Source organism: Sylvia atricapilla, chromosome Z (assembly GCF_009819655.1).
Source record: "Sylvia atricapilla isolate bSylAtr1 chromosome Z, bSylAtr1.pri, whole genome shotgun sequence".
Taxonomy (NCBI): Eukaryota; Metazoa; Chordata; class Aves; order Passeriformes; family Sylviidae; genus Sylvia; species Sylvia atricapilla.
In genome coordinates this window covers 45,691,968-45,718,578 of record NC_089174.1, presented here as the reverse complement: position 1 = coordinate 45,718,578, position 26,611 = coordinate 45,691,968, and the positions used below count along the sequence as shown (strand labels likewise).

The window sequence follows — 26,611 nt, the reverse complement described above, 5'->3', positions numbered from 1 at the left end:
ATTGGAGTACAGCAGCAGCTGAAGGGTGGTCATCCTTTTCATTTCATGTGTATAGTACACCTGCTGCCCTAGACAGTAGAAAAGAAGTGAGGCAAAGAATTATTACTGGAGTTGTCACATTCACAAATGTGATAACTCATTAGAAGTGTTTTTTTCCTCATCCAGGAGTTGTTGCTCTACAGATTGGTAACTGAAAGATGAAACAAACAGGATAAAACTACCACTTCTTAGGTATATCTTAATTTTTTTTTTCCATAAAGAAGTGCCTCACAGACGAAAACAAACAAAATTCTTTGAGCATCTATTGGCTTTGTTCTGACAAGATTAGTAAGACAGGATTAAGAAAAAAATACAAGAACTCTGGAAAGAAAATTTACTTCTTTTTATGCCCTGATAAACATTTTGGGGCACTTTGGACTCTATAACCTCATTAAACTCAGGTTACACAACACCAGGGCTGGCAGTACAGGAAAATTGTCATTTTTCTTGTGTCATTGTCAAAAGTTTCTTGGCTTGGTAGAGGTGTATTCGGTAAATGGAGCAAAGTTTGCACCTTGGATCTTCTGAACCTTTTGTAACCTTCTTGTACTCTTTATGTCTAGGGAGAAAACATACTGTGACAGATAGAAAGCCTTTGCTACAACTGAGAAATGAAAGTTCTGGTACATCATCCCAAATTTATGTACAAGATTAAATAAGTTTGATGTGGTGTCAATATCACATGATGTTTTTATCCTTTAAGGAATACAATTAATTATACCAGAGCTCTCTTGACACTAAGTATGAAATTCAGTTACTCAATTCTTTCATTAAGCAATTTGTTTGTAAGCAAGCTTCAAAAAATCTGAAAATAAATAATTATGTCAGATCCAGGTGAGATCCAGAGAGGATTTTGTAAGACTGTATAAATATGGAAGTAGTGGGTGAAAAGCAGATGGAGCTGTGCTGTTTTTAAGTGGACTGTCCTGGCCTTCGCATTTCCTGGTTTCTCAGAGAGCTATGAACAATTTAATCCATCCACTCACATGACAGGAGTGGGAATCATTAGCTTCCCAAATGCCAGATAATTGCTGAATTTCTGTTTCTATAAAATGTGTTATTTACATGTTGATGAACTGTGAAAGTATGAAATCCAATGGTACCTATCCCATAGAGCCAAAAGCAAAAGCCTTTCTAGATTACTGGAATCTTCTATATTGTTACTTCTGTTTTCTGAATCCCCTTTCATTACCACAAGGAATTGGAAGAGAAGAATGACACAAACCATATTCAGAGGTTGAAAAGGAAATTTTAAAATAAATTTTGGCTTCTAGGAACCAAGAATTTAAAATACAAGAGGTGCTTTGAATGTGCCTTCCTGTTGGCAACCAGCAGGGAAGAAGAGCTACAGAGGGGCTGGTTTCATTTGGTTTAAACCAGCACATCAATATTTGGAAATTGAGGGATAATGATGTTTTGGCTCATGAAAGGAAGTGGCTGATGAAGTATAACCTTCCTAAACAAGAGAGGTTTCAGATTTGCAGTTTTTTCACCTCTTCTAGTTGGTGATATCTCAATTAAAAGTAATTCCTGATGTTAATTTAAATAGGATACCTTTCTTTTTTTCCCCCAAATCTCACAGCTGAAGAGACAACAAAAGTTTTAGATCATGTTGGTGCACTCTTTGTCTTGCAATGGAAAACAAAAGAAAATTCAAATTCTTATACCCACAATACAAAAAAAAAAAAAAAAAAAATTAAAAGCTAAGTACCTAGCATATAACTAGTACTTTTTTTTTCTTCATAATAACTCTACAGTTTCTGAAAAAAGTATTTAAAACAATTGTTCTATTCACAATAGAAAGAAATCAAGTGCTGACTTGTTAGTTAAAAGCACCAACTGTCTCGGAGTAAGAGAAGCAAAAGCCCTGCTATGGAAAGCCAGCAGAAAGTTCTGTGTCAGTTCCAAGTTTGCAGTAAGATATGGTATGTCTTTCAACTTTTTACTTGGTTCTGTATTTAGTCAGATTATGAGACTATACATTTTCAAATAAAGGTTATAATAAGGAACACATTAGACTGCATAATCTAAACAAAATTACACCTTAATATTTATCTATTAAATATATGCACACTTTTCACATAGGTACAGAGACTTAAAAGACAAGAAAATCCTTCAGTTCAAATTCACCCATCTCTTGTGGGGGAAAAAACCCTACAGAGATCCCATCAAGTAATATACCTTTATTTCACCAAATCATTATAGTCAGAAGTAGTAAGTATTTAATGAAAAGGTAGATACATTTATCACAAGCAGACATAACTGCAGAACTCATATTTTATTTTAGCATTTACACTTCTTACTATCTCAGGAGTTTCTCTAGTTCCGCTAACTAAACTGAGACTTAGCAAATAATAAGCCATATCAGAGCTGAAAGTAAACTGTGTAACAACATAGCAAAGTCAAGAGGTTGAAATTTTAGACCCAGCCAGCTAGCAAATATGATGATATTAAAGGCAAGTTATTTGTGCTTCAAAGATACTGATTTTAATATTTAATAGCTTATTTCCAGCTCTTAGCTTACAGAACAAATAACTTCCTGACAGAGTACATAAGGGTTTTGCTCAGAGTTAATGAATCACTTCTCTGGGAGAAAAACACCAACCAAAAAAACAGCTAGGGTTTGATTTATTTATTTATAAAGGATTAAAAGATTGTAAAGGATTGTCAGTTTGTCTTAGTCATGTTTTGTCTCTGGACCTAGGGAACATGAAAGCAATTTTTATGAATAGAGTAGCTTAATGCATTCTGAAATGCAAAATATGCAGAAACACCCACATATGGAATAACAGATTGCTGTTAAGGTTTAGTAAGTGTTGTGCACTCTGAAAATAAAATGCCCAGGTCTTGTTGTTAAAACCACATTGTGATTTCTGATTCTACACTCCAATAATGTATTAGGAACCCAGCATATAAACCACCATTTTTTAATATATGTGTGTATGTATAAATATGTAGCATTATCTATTTCTATGTCTGACAGAACTTGTTAGCCTACAGGATAGATCTACTTCTTCAGCAGCAAGAATGTAAAGAAATACTGTGTGTCCTAGACTCCAGAGTGATGTGCTATACTCCAAAGTGGTGGGCTTACACATGAGATTCTCCTTTAGCCGTGTCACTGGTGCCCACATGGATGACAGGAGGTCATGGTCTGAGGGCTTGACAAAAGCACCCCAGGTGAAACGCCCTGGCAAGCAGCAAACCTTCTGAGACAGAGAGGTCAGCAAAAGTAAAGTCTCCAGCCACCATGACTTGCTCTGTCCTCATGAGGGGCTCAGATGTCTTTCCCGACCAACTTATTTCTGTTTATCTGTTTTCAGAGTATTGCACCTGAGTGCCTTCAGTTCATACCTAGATGACCAAAAGGAGTCATTCTCCTGTTGCCAGGAGTCACAAGCTCCTAACATTTCCACCTTGGGAGTCTGAACCTTCCCACCTTGTGAGTCCTTTTAAGCAGTTGTTGCATGTAAATTCTTAAAATAAGACATCTCTGTGGAGTTAAAGGGGTTTGTTTATGAATAAATCATTATAAAATTATAATTAAACAATTACTGAAAGATAATTAAATATAATGTAATTGAACAACTGCAGTCCACTGCTGTACAGGAGAGCTCAGTGGCCTCAGGGTGGGGCAACAGACGTCTATAGTGTAATGTGGTTGATTTGTAGTTAACCTGCCTTGGCCTAGTACAACCACAGCAGTTTTAGTTTTGGCTAGTCCTGCCCAGGATGGTTCTGTTAGGTCCTGATAAGTTGTGGTCTAGGCTCCTTGGTTCCTGAGAAGTCAATGGCCTGGCACAGTTCTCTGCGTGTGCACAGCAGGGCTGACTGGCAGTGATGCCTGAACCAAAGTGCTGTTCACACAGCCAGAGTTCTGCACCCATCACTGCTGCAGAGGGCTCCAGCACTTACCTCTGCACAGGCACCTCCTTAGAGGTATCCTGTCGCCTTCCTGCTCATCCTCCCTGGTGCTATGTGGGGTGCTGCCTTCTTCCACAGCTTCTGCACCAGACAGCTCTGTACCTGAACCCTGTACCTCAGCCAGACTTCAACCTCCCCAGAATCACCCTGGGAAGAGGCATCTGGCACTCCATATAACCCAACACCTACAGGGCCCCCCATGTTCTCTTGGAGTAGCATCTGGGCTGGTGCTAAGGGGCATGCTATAGTGCTGGCTCCAGCACAGTCTTCAGCAGTTCTTCTGTGCACCCTTGGTGTCCCCTGTAATGGCAATGCTGTGCTAAAGCCATCTGCCCCTCACCAGCAGATCACTCTCTCCTATGGTACAGCTGAACAGAAGTAAACATCCTCTGACCAGGAAAGCACTGACTTGGAGATGAGCAATAAGGAAAACAGAAGGAGGGGCAGCAGTGTATCTCTATCTGTGAAAAATAAAAACTGGACTGTTAGCTGCCAAGTCCCCATTTGCTACCCCTGGTTACCACTACATTTCCTTCTTCTGTTCTCTAACAGTTTGTAACTAAAATGGGTTCTGTAGAGTGCAGTCCGTGGTTGATTAATGGAAAGATAATTCATGTGAATGCTGCTGCAAGCACTAGTTTTGTAGGTGTTTATTTCACTGAATAATGTGGAATAGGAGAGTACTCTGGAACTCAGAGGAGGGGCAACCTTAAAGATAGATCCAAGTTCAATATTAAAGAGGTTCTCCACATTCTCCCAGCAGGACTGTTGACTTGCTTTATCACCTTGTTGTGCAGACAAAACTTTACAATATGTAACTCAGTTCAAGATTTCACGAAGAGTTTTCCAGTCCATGCTGCAAGTAAAACTTGCTTGTGTGCTCTGTGTCACAATTGGACAGGACCAGTACGCAGTCATTGATAGAAATTTTCTGGGTATGCAGGGCAGCCAATCACTAGGGCAACAGTGTGACATTTCAGATGATCAGCCAGGGAAGGAACTGTGGCAGTGACCCTTATTATTGCAGAATTGATGTCCTTAAATTCCCCACGAGCCAAAAGAAATGAGCATCTAGCTTAAAAATGGGCCTACTACTAAGTTAACAGCAATCCTGCACCTGTGCCTTACAATATGGGAACAGGCACCAGCACCTCCAGCACCAAAGCTGTGATGGGCCTGGAGAGAAGCTAAAAGCTCATCCTAAATCTAGGAACCTACCTTCAGGCTGATTACAGGACAGAATAGCCATGAATCATGCAGATTTCCACCACAGACCACTGACATGATGGAAATCTAAGCACTGAAGTGTTGAAGTGCATTAGGAAAAAAGGTGAATGAGATTTCACTGATGGAAATGAAGCACTGAGGGCCTGGTAACAATCAAGTTAACATTTCATAAGAGATCCCATTGGATAGCTTTCTCTTGACAAAATCACAGCTTTTCATTAAGGTCTCTGGTAAATTAGGCAGTCTGTTCACTGAAGAGAGATTAACAATAGAGGTACTCTTTGCATATAGAGAAGTAGTAGAGGATTTCTCACTCTCACGGCATCTAGATGTTGTGCTCAGAAGCAGGGTAAAAAAAGCCCACCAACCTCTGTGTTCTTTGCTAGGTTATCCTCCTGTTCTGTGTTTGTGTGCAAAGAATTGAACTACAAACAGGCAAAAAGGACATTTTTTGTGAGATGTAATTTAGCTCTGTGCTCTCACTTTCACTAGTGGTCAGGGTATTTCTGTCACGATGCATTTGCTCTCTGCCCTCAGAGGCAGGAAAATATGTCAGGGAAGCATCTATCCTGACTGTGCCATATCATAGGCAATCTGATGGTCTGATCTACTCTGTTCAGGAAGCCTTGGGAGCAACTAAGTGGAATATTCTTAAATTGCAATTGCTGGTTTTATTCAGTATGTTAATTTGCTGTGAGAAAATTGAGGAATCAAAAAACAAAGTACGAATAAAAACATCTTGGGAAAAACAGGCAGTATCCATTTTTTCACTGAAAAGTACTAAAGAACAGTCACTCACGTTCAGGCATAATAATAAGTAAAATGTTACAGAAAAACAGTCTACCTACACTGCCTACCACTCTAACTACATTAGAGTGCAGCAAAGAAATTCCTACTACTCTTCTGTGTATCTTTAATGCTCTTTGAGCAAAATGGTTATGTATAGGCAGCATAAAATGTGGACCTCTGTTCAAAAAGTGTGTTTTCCATTGCTTTCTATAAGGTACCGGTTGTTTTTAATGAAGTTCTAGATGTCAGAGCAACTACAAGCAATTACTAGTCAGTACAGGGAAGTATTCCTGAACACAGAAACTGCATGGAAGGAAAGGGTGGTGCTGCAGTCCAAGGTTGTTACGGTTACCAGTCACCAAATGCACGCAGCAAGCATGTAGTAGGGAACAGGTGCCTCTTAGGTAAAGGCTAGTGACTCTGTGCTCAAGTTCTTTAGGCAGGTACAGTGGCAAAGTGAAAACTATCTTAGACTAGCCATGTGATAGATTATAAATTGCTTGGACTCTAGAGTTTGTTTCCTCTATCAGCTTTGTGGACTAGCTTACTCCCCACTTCATCCTGCTGTATCAGATTAGTAGCGTGTTCTGCCTGAGTCCTGAGCTCAGTAAGGGGGTGTTAGTACAACTGCAACACAAACTATTAACAGCACAAATCCAGGGTTACTGTGTGCAAGGGTGTTGTACATCACCTATACACCAGAAGTTAAAATAACATTCTGAATATAGGTTGTTTCCAGTTGAGCATTCACAGGAATCTAGTCTGGGTTAAAGTCCTCTACACCATTCCAGATATTCAGGGAAATACACTGTATTTACTGCAAATTATATCATTACTCTCAAAAGGGATAAGAACAATCCTTCCACTTCTACGGTGCAAACAGTTCTTCTTTTTCATGCTCCATACAGCAACTATAAGCTGATCATAAATTATCTACTTTGGAAGAAATTTTCCAAAACATTACATAGTCTGGTGCTGAAGATGCAGTGCTGACAGTGAAGACTTTTACTTGTCCCAGGCAATATTTATTCTATAATTGGTGGTACATAGTGCCATCCTCACATCTCTTTTCTTCAGTTCTTGTGGTAGATTCGAACAAATGTTTTTATTCTACAAGAAAACAATATTATTCCTTGACAATATACTTGTGTGAGTTTCTGCTTGGGACTAAGTAGAGGATCTGAGCTCTCAAGTCAATACTCTCACCGGTAGGAGAGACAACGAGCCTCTGCTGAACCCCATTTAACCAGTAGATGGCAGAAGTTAAATCTTTGTTTTGCTGCTGAAACTGAAGTTCAATAAACCTAACTGCAACTTTCTGAAGATTTCTATATTTTCATTTTTAAAAAAGACAATTAAGTTAACCAGTGCTAAGACCATATTTATTAAAATATGTCGACGACAGAATTTTCTTTAGAGGATGCACAATCATTTAATTAAAGGTGGAAATGCAGTATGCCCTCACTTAGTTCAATAACCAGAATCTACTGTGGTATTTCTGAGAGGTCTTCTGTGAGCTGTCAAACTGTCTATTTTCGGACTTGTACTCCTGTTGCACACTGAAAATCTGAACAGTCATTACTAACAATGAAATCTCAACATGAACTCCTTCATGAGCCATCAAACATATTTTCCTGTACTGAGAACAAGCTATAGGCTATAACCTGCAAGCTACCATCTTGCCAATTCTTCAGTTCGTTCACAGGTGGCTTCCTAGGGTCAGGAATGCTTTTACTGAGTGTTGAACTCATTTAAATATATAAATTCATATGTTCTGTAGAATATAGTATGTTAAATTATGTACCCTTAGGTGCTGTTTATGGGGACACAGCAGTCCAGAGCAAACCTCATCAGTCCTTTTCATTATACTATAGAGAGCCAGGAAAAGCAGTACACATGCAGACACTTCTTGATGGCAGCTCCAAAAATCTGGGTCCTCTAGGCTGCCCGCTCAAGTTTGTTGCCTCCCCGTCAGCCCTATCCTAGCCCAGTTTGAGATTGATTGCAGCAATCCTGTGATTGCTGCAACCTCAGTTATCAGCTGAGCCTGCGTGGAAGATTGCTACAACACTGAAGGCTACAGCTGTATGTTAAGGCTTTATTAGCTGTAATAAGCTGAAAGTTATCTCCTGGGAATTCCAAGTATTTGTAACTTCTTGACAGGATCAGAAAGAGTGAAATATGTAGAGAGACACAATAGGGAAGTCATATAGGAATTGAACAGATATGATGTGATCTCTGGACTTATAGGACGTTGGTGAATAACCTCAAAGAACACTCCAGAAGGAACCTGATATTAAACCAGGCTTCTTGGGAATGGATTTCAGTAAGACAGAAAGGACAAAGGTCTGACACATAGTTCCTAATCTGTTGTGAAATAATTTCATTAAAAACCCTAAAAGCACTCAAGGATGAATATGACTGCAACATAAAAGGCATTTTTATTCCTATTTTTATCCATCTTCACTGCATGAACAGAAAACCTTTTTCTTTAGTCCTGATTTTGCAGAATGTATGATTGTCCAAGAAAACTGTTGGACATCCTTGCAAACTGATCCCACACCCAAGAACCCATTTCAGTAAACTTCTTCCTTACAAACAATGGATCTAATATAGTTCTCACCTCCTGGCAGTCCTGGGAGGAAGGCAAACCCACACATTTTTAGTTGTGTGCTAAATAAGACACATTATTGTAAACTCAGCCCCAGTGAGAAGAATATTCAAATGCTCAAATGCTGGAAACACCAGTAATAACATTCAGACAGTGTTACTATAAACCCTTGAATGAACAGCCTGTCTTCCAATCCCGTGAGAGCCTCTGTGTCTTTACAAAGAACCAGTAGAGGCTGAAGCAGTTCTGCTTCTCTTTCCAAGATATAAAATCTTCCCTTTTACTCTTATTGTCAGGGGGCTTTCCTCCCCACAGAACAGAAAGTACAAACCTTGCAGTTATTCACTGGGAAAAGTCAGAGCTGATGTATGGATTTCCCATTTCTGTTCCTGACCTGCTATTTTCACTAGTCTTTGCATTTTGTCCAAGAGATTTTTGGCCAATTAGATTTTTCAGCAAGTGCTTTGGCATCTATGTATGGAGGATTTTATTCATGATACAAAACTTAGTGATACACATGGGCCTCGGAAGTCTGTTCTGTTAGAAACAACAACCACCAAATCAAAATTTTTACATTTTCTTTTGAAAGGAAATGACCCAGAGAAGCATTACAGGACTTAATTTCACAAAGAGAACCATATTTGAAATGTTTTATTACTATTAATTAAACATATACAAAAATAAAATTCTTCTATCAAATAAAGAAACATTTAAAGCTATAAGGTTTTAGAAATTGTCTGTCTTTTCAGACCATCAGTCATCTACTGTTTTGTGGTGTCATATAGAAAGATGGGCTTTCACCTTCAAGAGCCAAAAGCCAAACTACAAACATAACTGTGTTCCACCAAACTCAGCCTTAGGAACCTCTCTGGCCAAAGGTTTGAAAACAATATTATGAGTTAATGTCCAGTTCCATGTTAACCATTTGGGTAAAGCAAATTGCATTTTCTAAAACCCAATACAATTCTAAAAGAAGAGCTTAGTGCAAGTGAATTACTCCATGTGGTATTTATGCTGAACAGAAAACAGACCAACCTGGAGGAGATTTTGAGCAATAAATCAAAAGTACTGTATGTTATAGATTACAGGCTATTTAGAGGTATCAGTTCAGAGAATAGCAGCTTTAACTACAGAGGCTAACCTAGAAGTTAAACAGCAGGTTTAACCTAGAAGTCTTAACTATTCAAGTGAAATAATAGTAGCAGGTGATTTCCATATTTAACTAAAAAAACCCAACCAAACAAATCCCAACAAAAACCTACTCAATGTATTTTGTTTGCTAGATCTTGAGGTCCTTCCACTGATTTCTTCTGGTGTGACAATTCCAGCTGGACAGTGTATGTAGGCAGGAGGATCTGTCAGCACATGTCAGTGTCCAGGAATCCAACCCACAAACATCCAGATGAGACATTATGGGCATTTGCTATGTTTCATCCTTCTTTACAAGTAGAGTTAAGCACTTCCATTTTCACTGACCTGAGACTTGCTCTTGTACAGCAAAGCCAGGAAGTAACTCATTTTCCTCTTACCCCAAGCTTTCTTCAGGTAAAAACAAAACATTAGTGATCTTGTTTTACTCCAGCTGTTAGCATGTCTGGTCAGTGCTCCCAAGACCTTGCAGATCTTGCAGAATATTTACATTCCTTACAGGAAACTCCTCTTTACTGTGTATACAATTATTTTCCTGGAATTAGATACTTTTTTGTTTACTTAATTGTTAAGGAAAGTTTCCTGTCTGAGCATCCCGGAATCACTCTGGCAGGCACCCTCAGACCACATAAGCTGAAATGAAGGTCACTTCACAATGGGTGGCTCCAGTGATCTGAGGGGTGCCCTGTTTGACTCCCTACACACCCCACTCTCACCCAGTCAGACCAAGTTTCCTTAAGGGCTGGACCCCAGGTTTCCCATGACAGAGTCTCAGACTCCTGGATTCTTAAAATGGTTTAATCATAGTGTAGTGACAAAATAACAGCTCAAGCTAGTGTCTCCGAGGGACCCTGAGCAAAGCAAAACCTGGGCTTTTATACCCTCACAGTCTAAGCGTGTGAAAGTCTGGGGTCGTCCAACTGAACCACTGGCTCTTGCTCTGTCTCTGTCTGCTCACCTAGCAGGGCTACAGAGTCCTGCACCCTTTATTGGGTGAGTGCCAGTTCCTAGATTCTAACTTCTGGCTCCTGCTATCCAGAGCTCAAACGCGCATCTCCCGCTGCAGCTGCATCCCAACTACTTTTGCTGAGTGTATTTGTCAATGTTATTCAGGCTAAAACCATATACTGTTCTCCTGGGAACGTGCTGGACAGTGATAAACTCTCCATGGCACTCAGCTATGGGAATGATGTAAATTATGTCCTCTAGGATGTCCTCTACTCTGATACTGTTCTTTAATGTTGACGTCATGATATTGATCTTGACAAGCTTGTAAGTAACAGCCTGTTTCTGCCGTCAGCCAGGCCAACCAGCCCTCCCCCTGCCAAGAGAAACAACAGGAGGTCCCATTGCCCGGCCAGGAGGATGAGGATGCAGTCCTGTGTGTCAGGTGGTGTCCCCGAGCGACACGTGTTCTCTTCCGGGCCCAGGCTTCACTGACAGCACCTCTGGACTTCTCCGCAGCCTGAGCAAGCGCTCGGGGCTGCGAGCACGTGGCGCACTTAGGGCCGGCACAAGGCACACGACAGCCCACACCCCGCTGCCCATGTTACAGTGCCCGTCTTTCCCATCACTCTGCAGGGATCTGGCCTTGACCTCGGTACCATCCTCTCACCCACCCCTCTAAACCCATAGCGCTCCCTCTCCTCCTCCTATATCCAAAGAAAGGGGCTCGCCGAAGAAAGCAGTGGCTGTCTGTGTGGTCAGGGCTGCGGGCGGGAAGGGGAAGCCCGCCTCGCGCCCCCGCCGCCCGGCTGGCCATCCGCTCGTCGTCCCTCCCTTCCCACCTCCCGCTCGGGCGGCTGGCGGCCATCCCGCCGCCGCCGCGGCCTTAGGGCGCGGGGCGGAGCCCGCCCGCCACCGCCCCTTCTCCCTGCGCCCGGCGGCCCCTGACGGCGAGCGGCGGCGGTTTGTGCTCCTCGCTCCCGGTGAGTGCGGGCCCCCGTCGCCCAGCTTCTCCCCCGCCCGGGGCCGGCGGCTCGGGTGCCTGCGAGCCGCTTCCCCGCCGCGGCGTGCCCGTTCTCGGCGGCCGCGGGGCGAGGCGGCGGGGCGCCCCTCGGGGCAGCCGGGACGGGTGCGGGCCCGGCCGGAGGGTGGGGGCCGGCGGCGAGCAGGGCCCGGCTGCAGGACGGCAGATCCTGCCGTCTCCCGGCCCCGGCCTCTGCGGTGGCGGCTGGAAAAGGTCGTTGGATGCTGCGGGCGGCGGCATCTGGCGGAGTAGCCGCTGCGAGGCACCATCTCGTACAGCGGCGGGCTGCGCGGCCCCCGCCGCGGCTCCGGGCCCCGGCTGGCGAAATCGGGTCTCTCCGACACCCGGCTTGGGGCCGGCTCACAGCGGGTACAGGGGGCGGCTTTTGCAGAGCGGAGAAGGAGGAATAGATTTAGCTCGAGAAGAACGGGCGTGGAAGAGAAGTTGTGCTTTCCTGTCCTCATGTATGTGAAGCTCTAAACATTGATTTTTCTCCTGCAACTACTCGAGCCTTGTCTGTTGGTATTTCAGTAGTATCTAAATAGTAGAGGATAGTGCAGAGTATACATAGCAAGCGCACAGCACAACTCCTGTGTTGCAAAAAACCTCAGTAGATCTGCAACATAGGTGGGACAGGGAAGGGATGGAAGGAGGTGCCTATAATGTGCTAGGTTTTAATAATTTTGTGTGACAAAATAGTCTGTTTCATGTTCATGGCACAGACAGCAGGTGCAGGTGTTCTGTAACACTTCTGGAGGTCGTAGCACAGATGCAGGTATTTGCTTTCTGATTTAACTTGACTTAAGACTGTGGCTGTGGACATGCCCAGCTTCAGTAACTAGATCAGGTACATGTTTGAATCGGTCCCTGTTTATGTTCAGTATGTTTCATAACATCACCACAGTTCCCACTTATTTTTTAACTGGTGGTTGTACTTTGATATTTAGTTTCCACCTCTAAGGCTAGTGAATGTGGGGGAAGGTGGATAAAGGGGAAGACAGAGAGGTCTGGACATAAGTATTTTTTAGTATCAGCAGGAAACTTGGTCTAAAACAGAGGATTCTCTCTCCAAACAATTGGAATTGAATTAATATCTCTGAGCACTCAGTGGTGTTGCTATTGTTCAGACTGGCTTTATCAATCCACAAAACTGAAGTAAAGGAAGACCACCCTAGAGAAATATTAACACTGGAATGTTTATTTAGCAATGCTTTGCTTAAAAGCAATTGTGCTTTATTAGAATGTCCTAATAAACTTCTGGGGATTGTTACTGCTTCAAAGAAAGTAGGAAGAGTGTAACGGGCATAGAGTAGGAAGTGCAGCTGAATCTTGTGCCTTCTAGGATCTGTGGTGTGTGTGAGGAGTTATTAGGAAAGTTATCAATACTTTATTAATCTCAGACTTTATAAGATAGAAGAGATTCCTTTCTATGTGAAAAGAAGTGTGATCACTTAGCAGTGCTTTACAGATTATGTCATGTGGTTTATTGCTGAATTGAAAAGACCACAGGGCTTTCAAATGTCAGGTTTTTGTCATACCATATTTGTAATTTAGCACCTTTCTTTCTCTCTGGTTGTATTTGGCCAGAGGATGATACACTCCAACTTTGATACTATTTGGTGAAGTTTTTATAGTAATGGTGGAAGAACAAAAACAATAAATGCAGAAAATTAGAGAAGAAATAACATTTGAATAGTAAGAAATGGAACAAATCTCTTTTGCTAGTGTTTTCCAGCATAGACTCTCACTGTAGGATTGTAAGCGAGAGTAAAAGCTGGAAATTTGCTCCCTCCTTGGAGTAACAATCCACTTAAGCTAAGTGGAAAGATGTGAATTGAAGAGTGGTCCCTTTGTATCTTGAAATATAGAGAAGGTATAGAGGAGTTTTAATTGTGAAAAGGAGATAAATTTTTTCAGGGTTTTTGCTTGCACTGCTGCCTTGGGGATTGATTAATTCAGAAGCTTTTCTCTGTTTGGCACTTTGAAAGAATTGGGATGTCCCACAGCTGTATGCTTGTGAAAGAGGGTGTTAATTTGTGTTGTTTGGGGGGTTTTTTGTGTACCCTTTCTGTGTGAAAACTGTTATGAAAAAGTTAATGTAAAAATGTTTAGTGGAACTTAACTTCCCTCCTCAGGGTGCTTGGCCGGTAAACTCTGCTAACAGCTAGTTTGAGTTCATGAAATTGTATCAGACTCACACACTTGTTGTCCTTAGAGACTGAAGCTGTGGCTGTTTGAAAGCTGGATTCATCTACACCAGTAGTTGAATAGCTGCTGAGACTGCAGGCAGCAGTTTTTCGAGTGAGAAAATTATCTTTATTTCCAGACCACAAATGCAGGATTTGTCTCAAAGTGGTGTGAAAACTTCGGACCCTACAGTATCAGATTATTTCACAACAGAAGTAATCCTCTGATCTGCTGATCAATTCTTTATCCTGAAAGGAATCCTTCCACCTACATGTCTTTGGTAGCTCTAAAACAGTTCAGATTTCAAGTTGCAGAAAAGGAGTTTTCAAGGTGCAAGAGAGGGCAGTTAATAGAGCTGGTATAATGGTAATGGCACGAGCACAGAGCTGATTCACAATACTCTCATTTTGTTTGCCTTTCCCATGCACCTCTGCTGCATTTCTTCACCCTTCACAGGAATCTTTTGAAACAAATAGACCAATACTGAGATGTCTTTTAATCCTTCCTTTTGAAATTGAACCAAAATTTCAAAGACCAAATCTTTGTACACATGTTCTGTATTCCACACTTCTTGCAGAGCTTCCATGTTGGTTTTGTGTTTTTTCTTACTAACACTGAAATCTAGCTCTTGGCTAAAACTGGTCCAAATTGCATATTTGTTAATGAACAGTCTGAGACTACAAGCATAGGGTAAAAAAGCAGCAAGTTTGTATAGAGGTAGGAAGTAGGTTAAAGTTCAGAGTTGCTCTTTCAGGAGGTGGGAAAAAAATTTCAACGCTTCATTTTTCAGTGTTTGGTAGTCTCCAGATAAGCTTCCTTTTATTCTCGGGTGTAGTGCTGCTCATTTTCCTGTGGCAAAAAAAGAAAGCTAGTCTTTGCTTTTCTCTGTGACACTCAGTGGTGAGTGTGCTGACAAAGCACTCCCTTAACACTTACACCTGATTAATTATTATCTGGATTTTGTTAAGACTATGTTGCATTTCAGAGTCTGTCTGAGAGCGCATGAGAGCACCCACATGTGTGTGCTTGCCTGGGTTACCAAAGGCTGGTGATATCTATATGAGAGAAGTGTTTTGACTATCCCTCTAAGCTGTAAGTGCACAGTACCTGTGTTGAAGTGGGGGAGGAGGTAGCATTTGGCTTTCATGAGGGATGACTTGAAGGAGTTTTATATCTACATTTTGGAACTGGGCATGCATCTAAACTCCCAGCTCACTTGGAGCTGGAGTCACTTTAAGACCTCAATGCTTGATTTCACAAACTTGATCTCTGACCTAAATTTTCAGTTCCAATATGTGCAATGCAGCATTGCTAACAAAGCGAAATGGTGATAACACTTATGAGAGCCTATGAAATACACAGTTTATGGGACTATACAATTAGCAACCTGTTCAGTGTGCTGGAAGTTTAGCACTTTATTGATCTGAATAAATAAGCATTGTAGGATTGCAGTGAAAACTTTCGGGCAGGAACATCTGCACTCCAGAGCTCTGTTTGTTCCAATACAGTGTTCCTCTTGAGTATTAAAGTTGAAAAAGGTTCTCTGAAACTTTGACTAGAGATTGTTTAAGAAACTCTCCTTTTTGTATTACTGCATTTTTTTCCATTGAGGAATACTGATTTTATTTGTACCAGTGGAATAGCTGCCCAGTCATTGATTTGTTAGTTGACTTCTCTTGAAAGATATGTATGTAATGATGAACTTTTCTATGTAAGGAAGAAACAAAGATTCTTTCTCCAGTCTCTGTAACTACTGAAATCTCCTCTGTGTTTGTTAGCAGCAATGCAACAGTGTATATTTGTTACATAGTCACCTTATCTGCCACAGGTAGAGTAAGTGTTAAATAATAGGAGCTTCTCTAAATCAAAGCAAGAAGCCCGTGTTTATTGCAACAGTAATTGCACTCATCTGTTCTTTGTAGGTCTAGAAGTAATTACAGTATTTTATATTTTTTATAAAACAGGCCTCTGCTTGTTCTGCTTCTGGAGTTGAAGTCTATCCAAATGCTGGGGGCATGTGTAGGTTTGAGGCTTTTTTTTCCTTATGGTTTGTTTGGTTGGGGTTTTGCCATTTTTTTGTGGGTAGGTGGAGTTTTTTGTTGTTCTTTTGTTATGTGTCTGGTCATCTCTGTCTGTCACTCAATTTACCCAGTGTAACAAAACCATTTTTCTTAGGCAATTTGGATATTTAAATTTAAAAAAAAAAAAATCTTGCTACACAAATGTATTTATTAGGATTTTCTTTCTAAACTGACTTGAATTATGGATGGATTTGCTCAGCAAAGTTTTACTACTTTAAACATCTGATGGATGCTGAAGAGGCTGCCTTTCCATATCAAAAATGCAGAGTTTTGTCAACATGCTTAACATGGGTGTTCTTCCTCCTTGGTTTTTGGGCAAGGTGGGCATGTACCGAATATGGTGCAATTCCAATATGACGAAAGTTTCTACATGCTGGTCCTGCTTAGAGATTTTTTTTCATAGCTATGCCATCTATAACTTAGGTAAACTGGCATTAGTCATCATTTTTTTAAATGGAGTCCCCCTGCTGGCTAGAATGTGAAACCAGGAGAAGAGCTATGTAAGTTTTAGAGGCTCAGGGGAATTGAGCAATAGCCCTTTATTAAAGAAATGCTGTTCATCTATATGTAACTGCTAGTGATATCACAAAGTGCATGCTTAATGTTGTGATGAAGAATTTATAAGTCAGTAGCCTCCTGCCCTGCTGCAGCTCTGCTTAGATTTTTTAAGTTGCTTGCTTTTGCAATTTGGAGGTGCTTGTTGCAAATTTGGCAGCTAAGCACAAATACATACAATGGCAGTCATTTGAGTGGACAAAAACCAAGGGAAATAACTTGTGGGCATATGAGTAATATTTGCAACAGAAGGTGGTAAGATCAGATTCAGCATGGATGAAAAGCATTGCATTTTTCAAGCAAGGCCATGGATGTTGCCTATGTCCTGCCTTATCACCAGGCAAGGGCTTTTGTCATGGTAGTTCTACCAGTTCACCTCCTTTTTTCCAAGTTTTCAGTTGGAAGTTTCATCACAGACACATCATATTTTGTCATGTTTCTTCACAATTTTCATGCAAGTACCAGCAAGTCTGAGCCTTCCCCTTTTTCTTGATGACTGATAAAATTGTGTCTTTACTTTGCCTGAGTGTAATCTTTTTTAGCATTTCTAGAGTATGGTAGAATTTCAAATTGAACTGCTTCTTTGCTGAGTGTGTGCTTCCCAGTGATGGCCAGGAATTCACCCACATTTCAGGAAAAAGAGCATTTGCTACTTGAAATTTAGTTAAGGTACTCTCTGTTTAGTTTTATGAAGAGATGTCTAAATTTTACCTCTTTTCATTAATAACATAGGCATCCTTTCTTAATTGGAAAGACAGTAACTAAGAAACCAAAGATAGAATAGAAAAAGCAATTGTGGAAACATGTTTTTCCAAGTGAGATTAAATATATGTCTGTACTAAAAAGCTAAATAACCATGGCTGTTCTGTTCCTACATCATAGCCTGAAGCTTAGACTGAAGTTGTCTCATCTAGAGCCTTTTTTCCTTTGTTTAGGTCAAACAATCTGTGTCTTTGGTTTGTCATCAGGTACTTCTGTAATAAATGTGATTATTACTAATCATGAGTCTTTTTTATACATTAGTGTCATATACTACAGAAAAAGCAGGGTTTGCTGTCAGCATGCATGTAGGCAACTACTCTGTGCTACAGTTTTCTCATTTTCTGGATGGTTAGAGATGGGTGGGATGCTCTGATATCCCTAAAAAACCCCAAACCAATACATACTCTTGATAATATGGATCTGTTTGCAGTCAATGAGTAGACGTGCAGCTGTGCTTTTTAAAAATAATCTCTTATTTTTGGGATATGAGATTGCTGCTTTTAGTCTAGCTGTGTTCAGTTTCACCTTCAACTCTAAAGAGAATAAAGTAGTATATTATAAAGTGATGTCTAGAACAGATTTCAGACTTTTTCTCAGGTGTACCAAGAGGCTAAATACATTTTTTCCCTCTCTATGATCTTAATGAGATAATTTCTGCAAATGCAAAATTACAGGATATATTGTCATGTTTTCTCAATTCTGTGAATTCCAGTGAAATTTATTTGTTGTCATTGTTTTAAGTTATACAACTGCTTTTAAAGAGACCTGAAGTAAAGTTAAGGAGTCACTGTTTGGAATGTTCTCCAAACTGAACCAAGTCCTTTTCCAATCAATGTTGTTGTGATGTGACTAGTATTGTATTTATGTTGGATACTCAGAAAGATACAACAGCTGAAGATTTGAAAGCACACATACAACATATATTGAAGTCTCCTGAAAAAGTGGAGGGGGGGAACTTTTTTTTGCTTGTTTTTTTTTTTTTTTGCTTGGTTTGTTTGGAACAAACAAAAGGTTTGTTTGCTTGGGTTTTTATTAAAGAAAATATTTTACGTTACTTAGTTCAGTCTTTTTTTTTTTTTTTATGGAGATTCACACTTAAAATTTATCTCATGTAGTTGATGGATGAGTAAGAGAGGACACGGAAAGGGTGGACAGACACCTCTTTCCTTCTGTCCCCTTGGACTTGTGCATGTTTCTTATGTTATCATCATCAAATGGTGTGCCCTTCAGGACACCAGAGAGATCCCCTCAGATGGTACAGCCAGCAGGCACCTTTGCAATGATCATCTGGTGCTAGTGAACATCTGAGATCTCGTGGTAAAGGCTGAGTTGGCTGGCACACTCAATATAGATGAAGTGAGGAATGTTGTACTAGAATTTTGTTTGTTCAAAAGCTTTTTTAAAGTATCATAGTGTAAAACTTACGTTTCCAGAGAAATTTGAACTGTCCTGTGTCATATATAGGGATACAAACAACAGGAGACAGCTGTTGTGGCCAAGGGTTCATTCTCTACCCTAAAGGGCAAGATGTTGCATTTGCAAAAACCAGCTTCCTTTTTTTTATATTTGGAAAGTTATGACCTTATCCAAATTTGCCTCTCCTGGTATTCATGGTTACAATCTTTCTGTACTTCTGCTTCTCTGAGAGAGAAAGAACAGAAATCAGACTTTCTGTGGTGAGCTGATGTGCAGTCTGGGTGAATTGAGGTGTATTCTAACAAGAGATTGAGTGTGGTGGCACAGTAATAATCTACTGCATTGATGTAATAAGATGAATGGAGAAAAATATTGATAGGGAGTTTAGATTCAAACATGATCACCATTAGTGTGGGCCAAATTGTGGGTGTTCTCAGAATTTCAGTAGTAGGCAGCAAGGATGGGCTAAAATAAGGCTGTTGTTTGTCTGCTACACTTCATACAAGTTATGCAACCCTTTAAGAAAGATCCCATACCCTGAGATTAGCTCTGTTGCTCAGAGCATGGCCCTAATAATGCCAAGGTTGTGGATTAGAACACCATATAGGCCCTTCACTTGGACTTGGTGATCCTTGTATGTCCCTTCCAACTCAAAATATTCTGTGAGTTTGTGTCAGTAATGAGATGCTCCTTTTTAAATCCTATTCTTCATTTTCAGGTTTGAGTAATCCACATTTTTTTAATGTAATCTCCATACAAACAGTTTTAATGTTGTTGGACAGAAGATCAAGTGCTTGTTTTGGTATGTCTGAGCAGATATTGATGTGGTCATGCACTGGCCATGGTGAATGCATGTGACTGTATGCTGCACCAGTTCCAGGCAGACACATATCTGCTCCCCCATGTTTGCATATTTACATTTCAGTGCCTGCAAAACATGAATAAATATTCTGTGCTGCTATCACAAAATAACCTGTATCAAGTTAAGAAAAAAGGTAACCTATATCTATGGTGAGGATGACTTTAGAAGTTTTGGTATGCTCAGTGTGCAGAGTATTGCCCCCAGACTTCTTTTTGGCAGATCACTAGTTCAGAGTCTGTGCTGTGGCTGCTTGGTTTATAATTTACTGTGTGAAAATCCTAGTTGGTATGACTGAGGCTTCCCTGGCTCTGTGAAATTTGCTACAGCAATGCTGCTAGTTGGTATTTTTTCTAAAGATTTTACCTCTTCTCAGGTGTTGCTGAGTGGCTTCCAGGTTTGTAACAGTGTTGTTCACATCAGTGTGACCAGGCAGATGAAAAGAACTTGTGATTAGGTCTTGGTCAGCCCATGGTTTGGCTTATTTGTATAACTCACTGATGGGAGGAGATTTGTACTGAAGTATCTCATACTGTGAACTAAAAAACCTCTGTTCAGGGTAGAGGGCGATGTTTGGTAAAGTAATGTTAACACATAGATAATGTGTCATAACAACTTGAATTTCTGCTGTGATTTGCCAAGACGTGGGCTTGGATGCATAACATTCAAGCTGCAATTTACACTTGGATGAGAACATGTGAACTGAGTACAGTGGACTCACGGTCATATCAGATTAATGATCTACTTTATCTGTCAGGGGATATCCGAATATTTTCTATCTACAGCTACTCTTAGACTTTCCCATGAGAAATTGATATGCATAAAATAAAATTCTCATAGTGGAATGCAAAAAAAGTAAGTCTTAACAGGAGAGTAGCTGGCAAGAAGAGGAAGGAAGAAATTAATTTTGATCATGCTCAGTTACAGAAGTGCAGAGTTTGCTTAGCAGAATAGCTAGTAGTTTATGCTGTTTAAAGATCATGGCACCTAGAACTTTAGGGGCTTGTGTGCAGGGTGAGTATTTGCAAAGCTGGGAAGAAGAGTTTCAGAAAATAACTTGTCAGTGGAAATGTGAAAGGTGATACATTTGAGGTTATGTGTATGTTTGCAGTATATTAATTTGCTGGCATTCCAGGTTCCCTGGGCATTCAGCTTTCTATCTAGAAACATCCATTGTTTTCCTTAAAAGAATTCTGGAAACTTTTCTTTCTCTTACATTATCTTGCTGCTTTTCACCCAGGACCTTCTTTTGTTATCATTTCTGCTGTTTCTTTTTGGTTGTCTCCTAAATATGTTTATTTTGAAAATATGGGAGTACTTTAAAAATTCCCCATAAATATGTTCCACATAGCAGTATTTCCTGAACATTCCATGAAATTAGCAGGTGAAATAAATAAATAAATAAATTCTTTGGCCTTGCATTGTCTGTTTTTAAGGGCTACTGGACTTTGTGCATCCTTTTGCTCCAGTCTCCAAGGCCTGCCATGTCTGTTTCCTGCCTTGTTGTGAGTTTTCTTGTTTGGAAAACTGTGACAAGAGAAGATAATGTTACTTGAATGAAGACAGCAACAGTACTCTGGGAAAACATTAACAGATCTAGAAATCTGTGATTATCTCTCTTCTTAAAAATTTTAATAGTGACTGGGAATGTTGCCAGGCTCTGCAAGAGAACTGTTCTCACTGTTAAATTGTTAGCTTGATCCTTGGCATATGTTGGCCTAAGCCAATGCTTCCAGAAGAGACTTGGACAGAGTTCAGGTCTTCAGTGTTCCATTAAGTAGTTTGCATACAGTTAACTTTTTCTGGACATTAAGAGATACTTCTCTAGTGAATTTAGACCCCTTTCTGCTGGTTTGCCTTGATACGTGGAATATCTCATGGTCCTTTAACTTTTGTACGTGAACCCAGTTCCCAGAGGAATGCTTTATCCAGCAAACCAATAAGCCACAAAAACCTGTTAATCAGTAAACAACAACAACAAAAAAGAAAATATATCAAACTAAAATGATGTTTACAATAAAGCCTATATATATTTTCTTTTTCGTGGTGACTCTAACAAATCTTTCTGAAATTAGGTGGGTTCTTTTTGTCTGAGACAGCATTTGTAATCTTAGTCTATAATACTTCTTGTCTCAAAACAAGTATTTTCTGGTTTTGTTTAATTGTTTTTCATTTTCAATGCAAATGTCTGTCTGTTTAGCTTTAGATCAATGCCACTTCTGTTGGTTTTGGCTGTGATACAGTTAATTTTGTCCCTAATAGCTAGTATGGGGCTGTGTTTTGAATTTGTGCTGGAAACAGGGTTGATAACACAGGGATGTTTTAGTTCCTGCTGAGGTGAGCTTACACAGAGCCTTTGCAGCTCCTCACCCACCCCACCAGTGAGGAGGCTGGGGGTGTGCAGGGAGCTTGGAGGGGATGCAGCTGGGACAGCTGACCCCAGCTGACCCAAGGGGTATCTCACAGCATATGGCAGCATGTTCAGCATGTAGAGTTGTGAGCAGAAGGAAGAGGGAGATATTCAGGGTCATAGTGTTTGTCTTCTCAAATCACCATGTGGTGTGATAGAGCCCTGCTGTCCTGGAGATGACTGAACACCTGCCTGCCCATGGAAGAGGTGGATTAATTCCTTGTTTTGATTTGCTGGCAGGTCTAGCTTTTGCTTTTTTTATCAAACCATCTCTATCTCAAACCATGAATTTTTGCAATTTTGCTGCTCTGTTTCTCTTCCTTTTTCCACCAGAAAGGAGTGGGGGAGTGGCTGTAGGTGCTTAGTTACATAGTGTTAAACCACAACACACTTAACAAATGGGACTATGTTGTCATGGTGGTTTTTGAATCACAGAGGCCCAAATGACTGTCTTGAAACAGCGTAAAGAAGAGAAGAATGAATACATTGAATTTCCTTTGTGAAATTGTGTCCAGAGAAGGGCAGCCAAGATGGTGCGTGGGCTGGAGCACAGGTTCTGTGAGGAGTGGCTGGAGGAGCTGAGGTTGTTTATCCTGGAGAAAAAGAGGCTCAGGGAAGACCTTATTGCTCTCTACAACTCCTTGAAAGGAGGGTGTAGCCAGGTGGGGTCAGTCTCTTCTCCCAGGCAGCTAGAGACAGGATGAAACGTTCTCAAGCTGCACCAGGGGAGGCTTATATTTAATATTAGGAAAAATTTATTCCAGTAATTGGAATAGGCTGCCCAGGGAAGTGATGGATTCATCATCAAAAGGTGTGTGGATGTAGCACTTGAGGGCGTGGTTTAGTGGTGGATACAGGGATGCTCAGTTAACAGTTGGACTTGATGATCTTAGAAGTTGTTTCCAGCTTTTAAGATTCTATGATTCTAAACCATGTGGTATATCTGTATTTTCCACAATAATCCTATCTTCATTCAGACCTTTTATCTCTGAGGATGTGTTGCAAGTAGATTTGTGGTGGATGGGGAATGACTGACAGTACCTTTTTCCATGGTACAGGCCTTTGTGTGTGGGATAGATACATTGTAGACTGTGGTACATGTTCTTCCTATGTAGGACAGATGTCAATAAAACATTTTGATTTCTTTTGTTTTAGGGACACTAACAGTCTTCAACAACCATGAGCAACCCTTTTGTACGGATTGTGGAGCCACTGGACCCGAAACAGCCTCTGAAGAAATTCTTTAATCTGAGCAAATTGGAAGATGTGAGATATGGTGTGTTGACAACATAAGAGAAGCATTTTGTTAATACTGATGAACAGAAGCTGAACAGACTTTGCCACATTGGATGATACTTGGTCTCTGGAGAGAGCTATGAATTCAAAAGGCAGACCTTGAAAACAAAATTTTAGCAAAATTTTTTTCTTGAAATTTAGAACAACAGAAATAGTGGCATGATCACAGTAGTATTTTCTCAGCATACTGTGCACACAGCAGTCTTGTTTTTCCTGAGTAGGTGAAGAGAGCTAGGCACAACTAGGAGTGCAAGTTTTCTTATACTGCTAAAAAGGCTGGAAGGGATCTAACACTGATATGTATGACTGAACCAATGAGAAAGATTTTTTTTTTCAGCTTTAAAAACAGAGAATCTTTTCTGAGGAGGCTTTTTCCTTAGCTTCTCTGACATTCCCCAGATCTTTCAGCCATACTGGTAAAAATCTTAGTGCCTGTGCCATTCACTTAGAAAGTGAGTATTTATAGCTTAGAGTTGTCTATGGTGGGTGTCTGGTATTTCAAAAGGAAACAGGTGATTAAGAAGAATTCAGGGAACAAGAGGAGGAACACTTTCTCCAAATGTCAGCAAAGCATATCCATTACAGGCTCCAGTAAGTAAGCAGTCAATTAATGTCAGCCTTGGTGAGTGTAAAATTAATGTCAGCCTTGGTGACTCCGAGAGGAGTCTTAAGAAATAGATAAATATACATGTGGTGTTACCAGCTGATCCATTCCAGGATTCCAAGAATGATAACCTCCAGATTCTTTAAAGAAAAAAGGATGCAATTCTCACTATCCAGCATAAAAAGGCAATACCTTAGCAAGGAAGGCCAGGAGAAGATTCTAGAAAACCCAAAACAGCAACAGTAACAATAATTCCCAAATGAACAAAATCCTCCAAAACAAAACCCCCAACAACAACCAACCGAAATTGTTCTGAATTACTGTGTCCTGAATAATGGGGTTTTTTTACAAAAGCACTAATGAGGTATCAGTGTGATTAATTTACTTTTATGTCTTGGGGGCCAGCCTGTGTAGAAAGTTGGAACAAACTTCTCAAAAGATTTTAAAATGTGAATATTCTGAGAGGCAATCAAACAACTATAATTAAAGTGGACCAGAAGAGGAAGGACTGAGACATGTTTGGGTTTTTTCTTCATATCCGTTCCTTGTCAGGACTGCTCTAATAGTATTTTGTATCATCTTCTTTAAATATTTCTAATCTGAAGTAAAAGAAGAATAATAAATCCAAAGTCTGACTTTCATTCATTTCGTCTTCCATCTCTTGAGATGAAGAGTCTGCATAAACCACTAAAGCTGTGCTTTCCAATGTGGCAGGCAGAAAACTATGCTTTTCCTGGTACATTTATATGTCTGTGTTCAGTGGCAAGACTGAGAGCAAACTGCAGAAAAATAAGGTGAGCATGTTTTCAGGGTAGCTGTGCTATGGAGGATGGAAAAGCTGTGGAAAAGTCCCTCAGCAAAGATGTCTACTGTGTCACAGAAGCTGAGATAATAAACCTACTGGAAGCATCAAGTGGAGCATGTCAGTTAGTACTGACCTCCTGGCAAAGCTGGAGGCTGAAAAAAAGGGTTTAGATCAGGATAAAGACTTGTGAGAATATGAGGACCTTTCTGCCACAGGCATGGAATTTTGCACTTGCTGACATATGCCCTAAGGTAAAAACTGAACTTACTTCTTGCCTCTTACCCATGCAGCTCGCCTGCCATTTTCCATTCGAGTCCTGCTGGAAGCAGCGATCCGTAACTGTGATGAGTTCCTAGTGAAGAAAGAAGATGTTGAGAATATTCTCAACTGGAAAGTGATGCAACACAAGAATGTTGAAGTGCCATTTAAGCCTGCAAGAGTTATTCTGCAAGACTTCACGTGAGTCTGATGCTCTCCAAAACAAGGAGAAGGGGCTTTTGAGAGTGCAGCAATGGTCAGCTTGGGGTGGAGGAGTGAGCTGAGGGGAAGAATAGCAGTGAGATATTTGGAAAAGTCTTTTTCAACTTTGCTGGATATCATGCTGCATACAACACTTGAAGAGGCAAACACTCAGAATAAGAGCATTGAGAGAAACTCTTCTGAGATGGAAAAGTGAATATCTTCACAAAACTAGGGAGGAAAATGAGATTGATAAATTGCATCCAACTGAGGAAGTTTGGTATTTAGAAGTTATTTTTTGGAGGGGTGGTATTGTCTATTTTCTCTCTCTTTCTTGTTTGCTTGTTTGTTTTTGTTCCCCAGGGTCTCATGCTTTCAGTTTTCTACCTATTTCAGTTCTCATTTAAAATCCACATCATTACTTCCTCTTCTAAATCAGTATTGTTATAAATGTCTTTAAAAATATATATTTATATATATTTCTCTGCTGTTGAAAAAATGAGTGTATTATTTCTCCCAGAAATGCAAATTGAGATTCCTACCTAATGGACCCTGAAAACTGGGCCTTGTTACTGCAGTGAGTCCTCAGGTGTCAGTAATAATAATTTAATAGTCCCTGTTCACTGTGGAAAGTCAAGTGAAACAATAGCATCTGTTCTAACACCATTTGACTTGTAAGTCTATTCACTGTTTGTATCCTTGTCCCGTCTTAATAAAATATTTTAGTACATCTATGGTAAATCCAGTGTAGCTATGCTGCCTGTTGGTTTTCTTTCTCAATGGTGAAATGTCGTAGCTGCTATACTCTCTGTTTTGCATTTTCATAGAGGTTGTCAAAGTGCTAGTGACCTAGAACAGCTCAACTTTTAAAGAGAGTAGAAAAAAGTGGCAAAACTTCAAATGAAAGAAGTGCTGATTTCCTAGCTATTTTTCATCCACTAGCTGTTGTTAATGTTTTGAAAAACTGGAGCAGAGAGGAAGCTGAACTTTCAAGAAAACATTGTTCCTTCTCTTACTGCTCTTCTTTCTTGTCCCCTACTCCTGCTGAGTTTTAAAAATGTGCCTATAAGTCTGCGAGCAACTGCAGTCCTGAAAAACGGGCTCTTAGACAGGCTGAGGACCTTTTTGAAAAAGGCAACTTTGGCAACTTCCCAAAAGCCATACAACATTCAGGCTGTCCTGGTTTAGAATTCTCTAATTTCCTAGTTAGGATTATTCTGTAATTATCTGGAGTTGTTCTAAGATGGTGGAAGGATATTGTATCTGTTCCATATCAATTGTATAACATTTGTAACTTGGCAAAATAGCTCTTCTCCTTCTTTCCTCCTATCCCCCCTCCCTCAAATTCTTCTAGGTAGCATAACATAGAATTTCCTATTTTTCCTATAAAAAGCTTATCTTGGGATATCAAAGTGCTGAGCAACATAAATTAATTGTGTCCAGGTTAGATAATGTGGATCTTTTTTCCT

The 26,611-nt window shown here is 40.3% G+C and overlaps 1 protein-coding gene across 1 annotated transcript in view; it reads left to right on the top strand.

The window, feature by feature from the left end:
- Nucleotides 1-11,599: 11,599 nt before the first annotated feature.
- ACO1 (aconitase 1) overlaps nt 11,600-26,611 on the top strand; it is a 35,023-nt gene continuing 20,011 nt past the window's right edge. The window contains 3 exon segments of the mRNA XM_066339024.1: nt 11,600-11,667; nt 23,134-23,254; nt 24,974-25,142. Coding sequence (XP_066195121.1) covers nt 23,158-23,254; nt 24,974-25,142 — 266 coding nt within the window. The 5' untranslated portion in view covers nt 11,600-11,667; nt 23,134-23,157.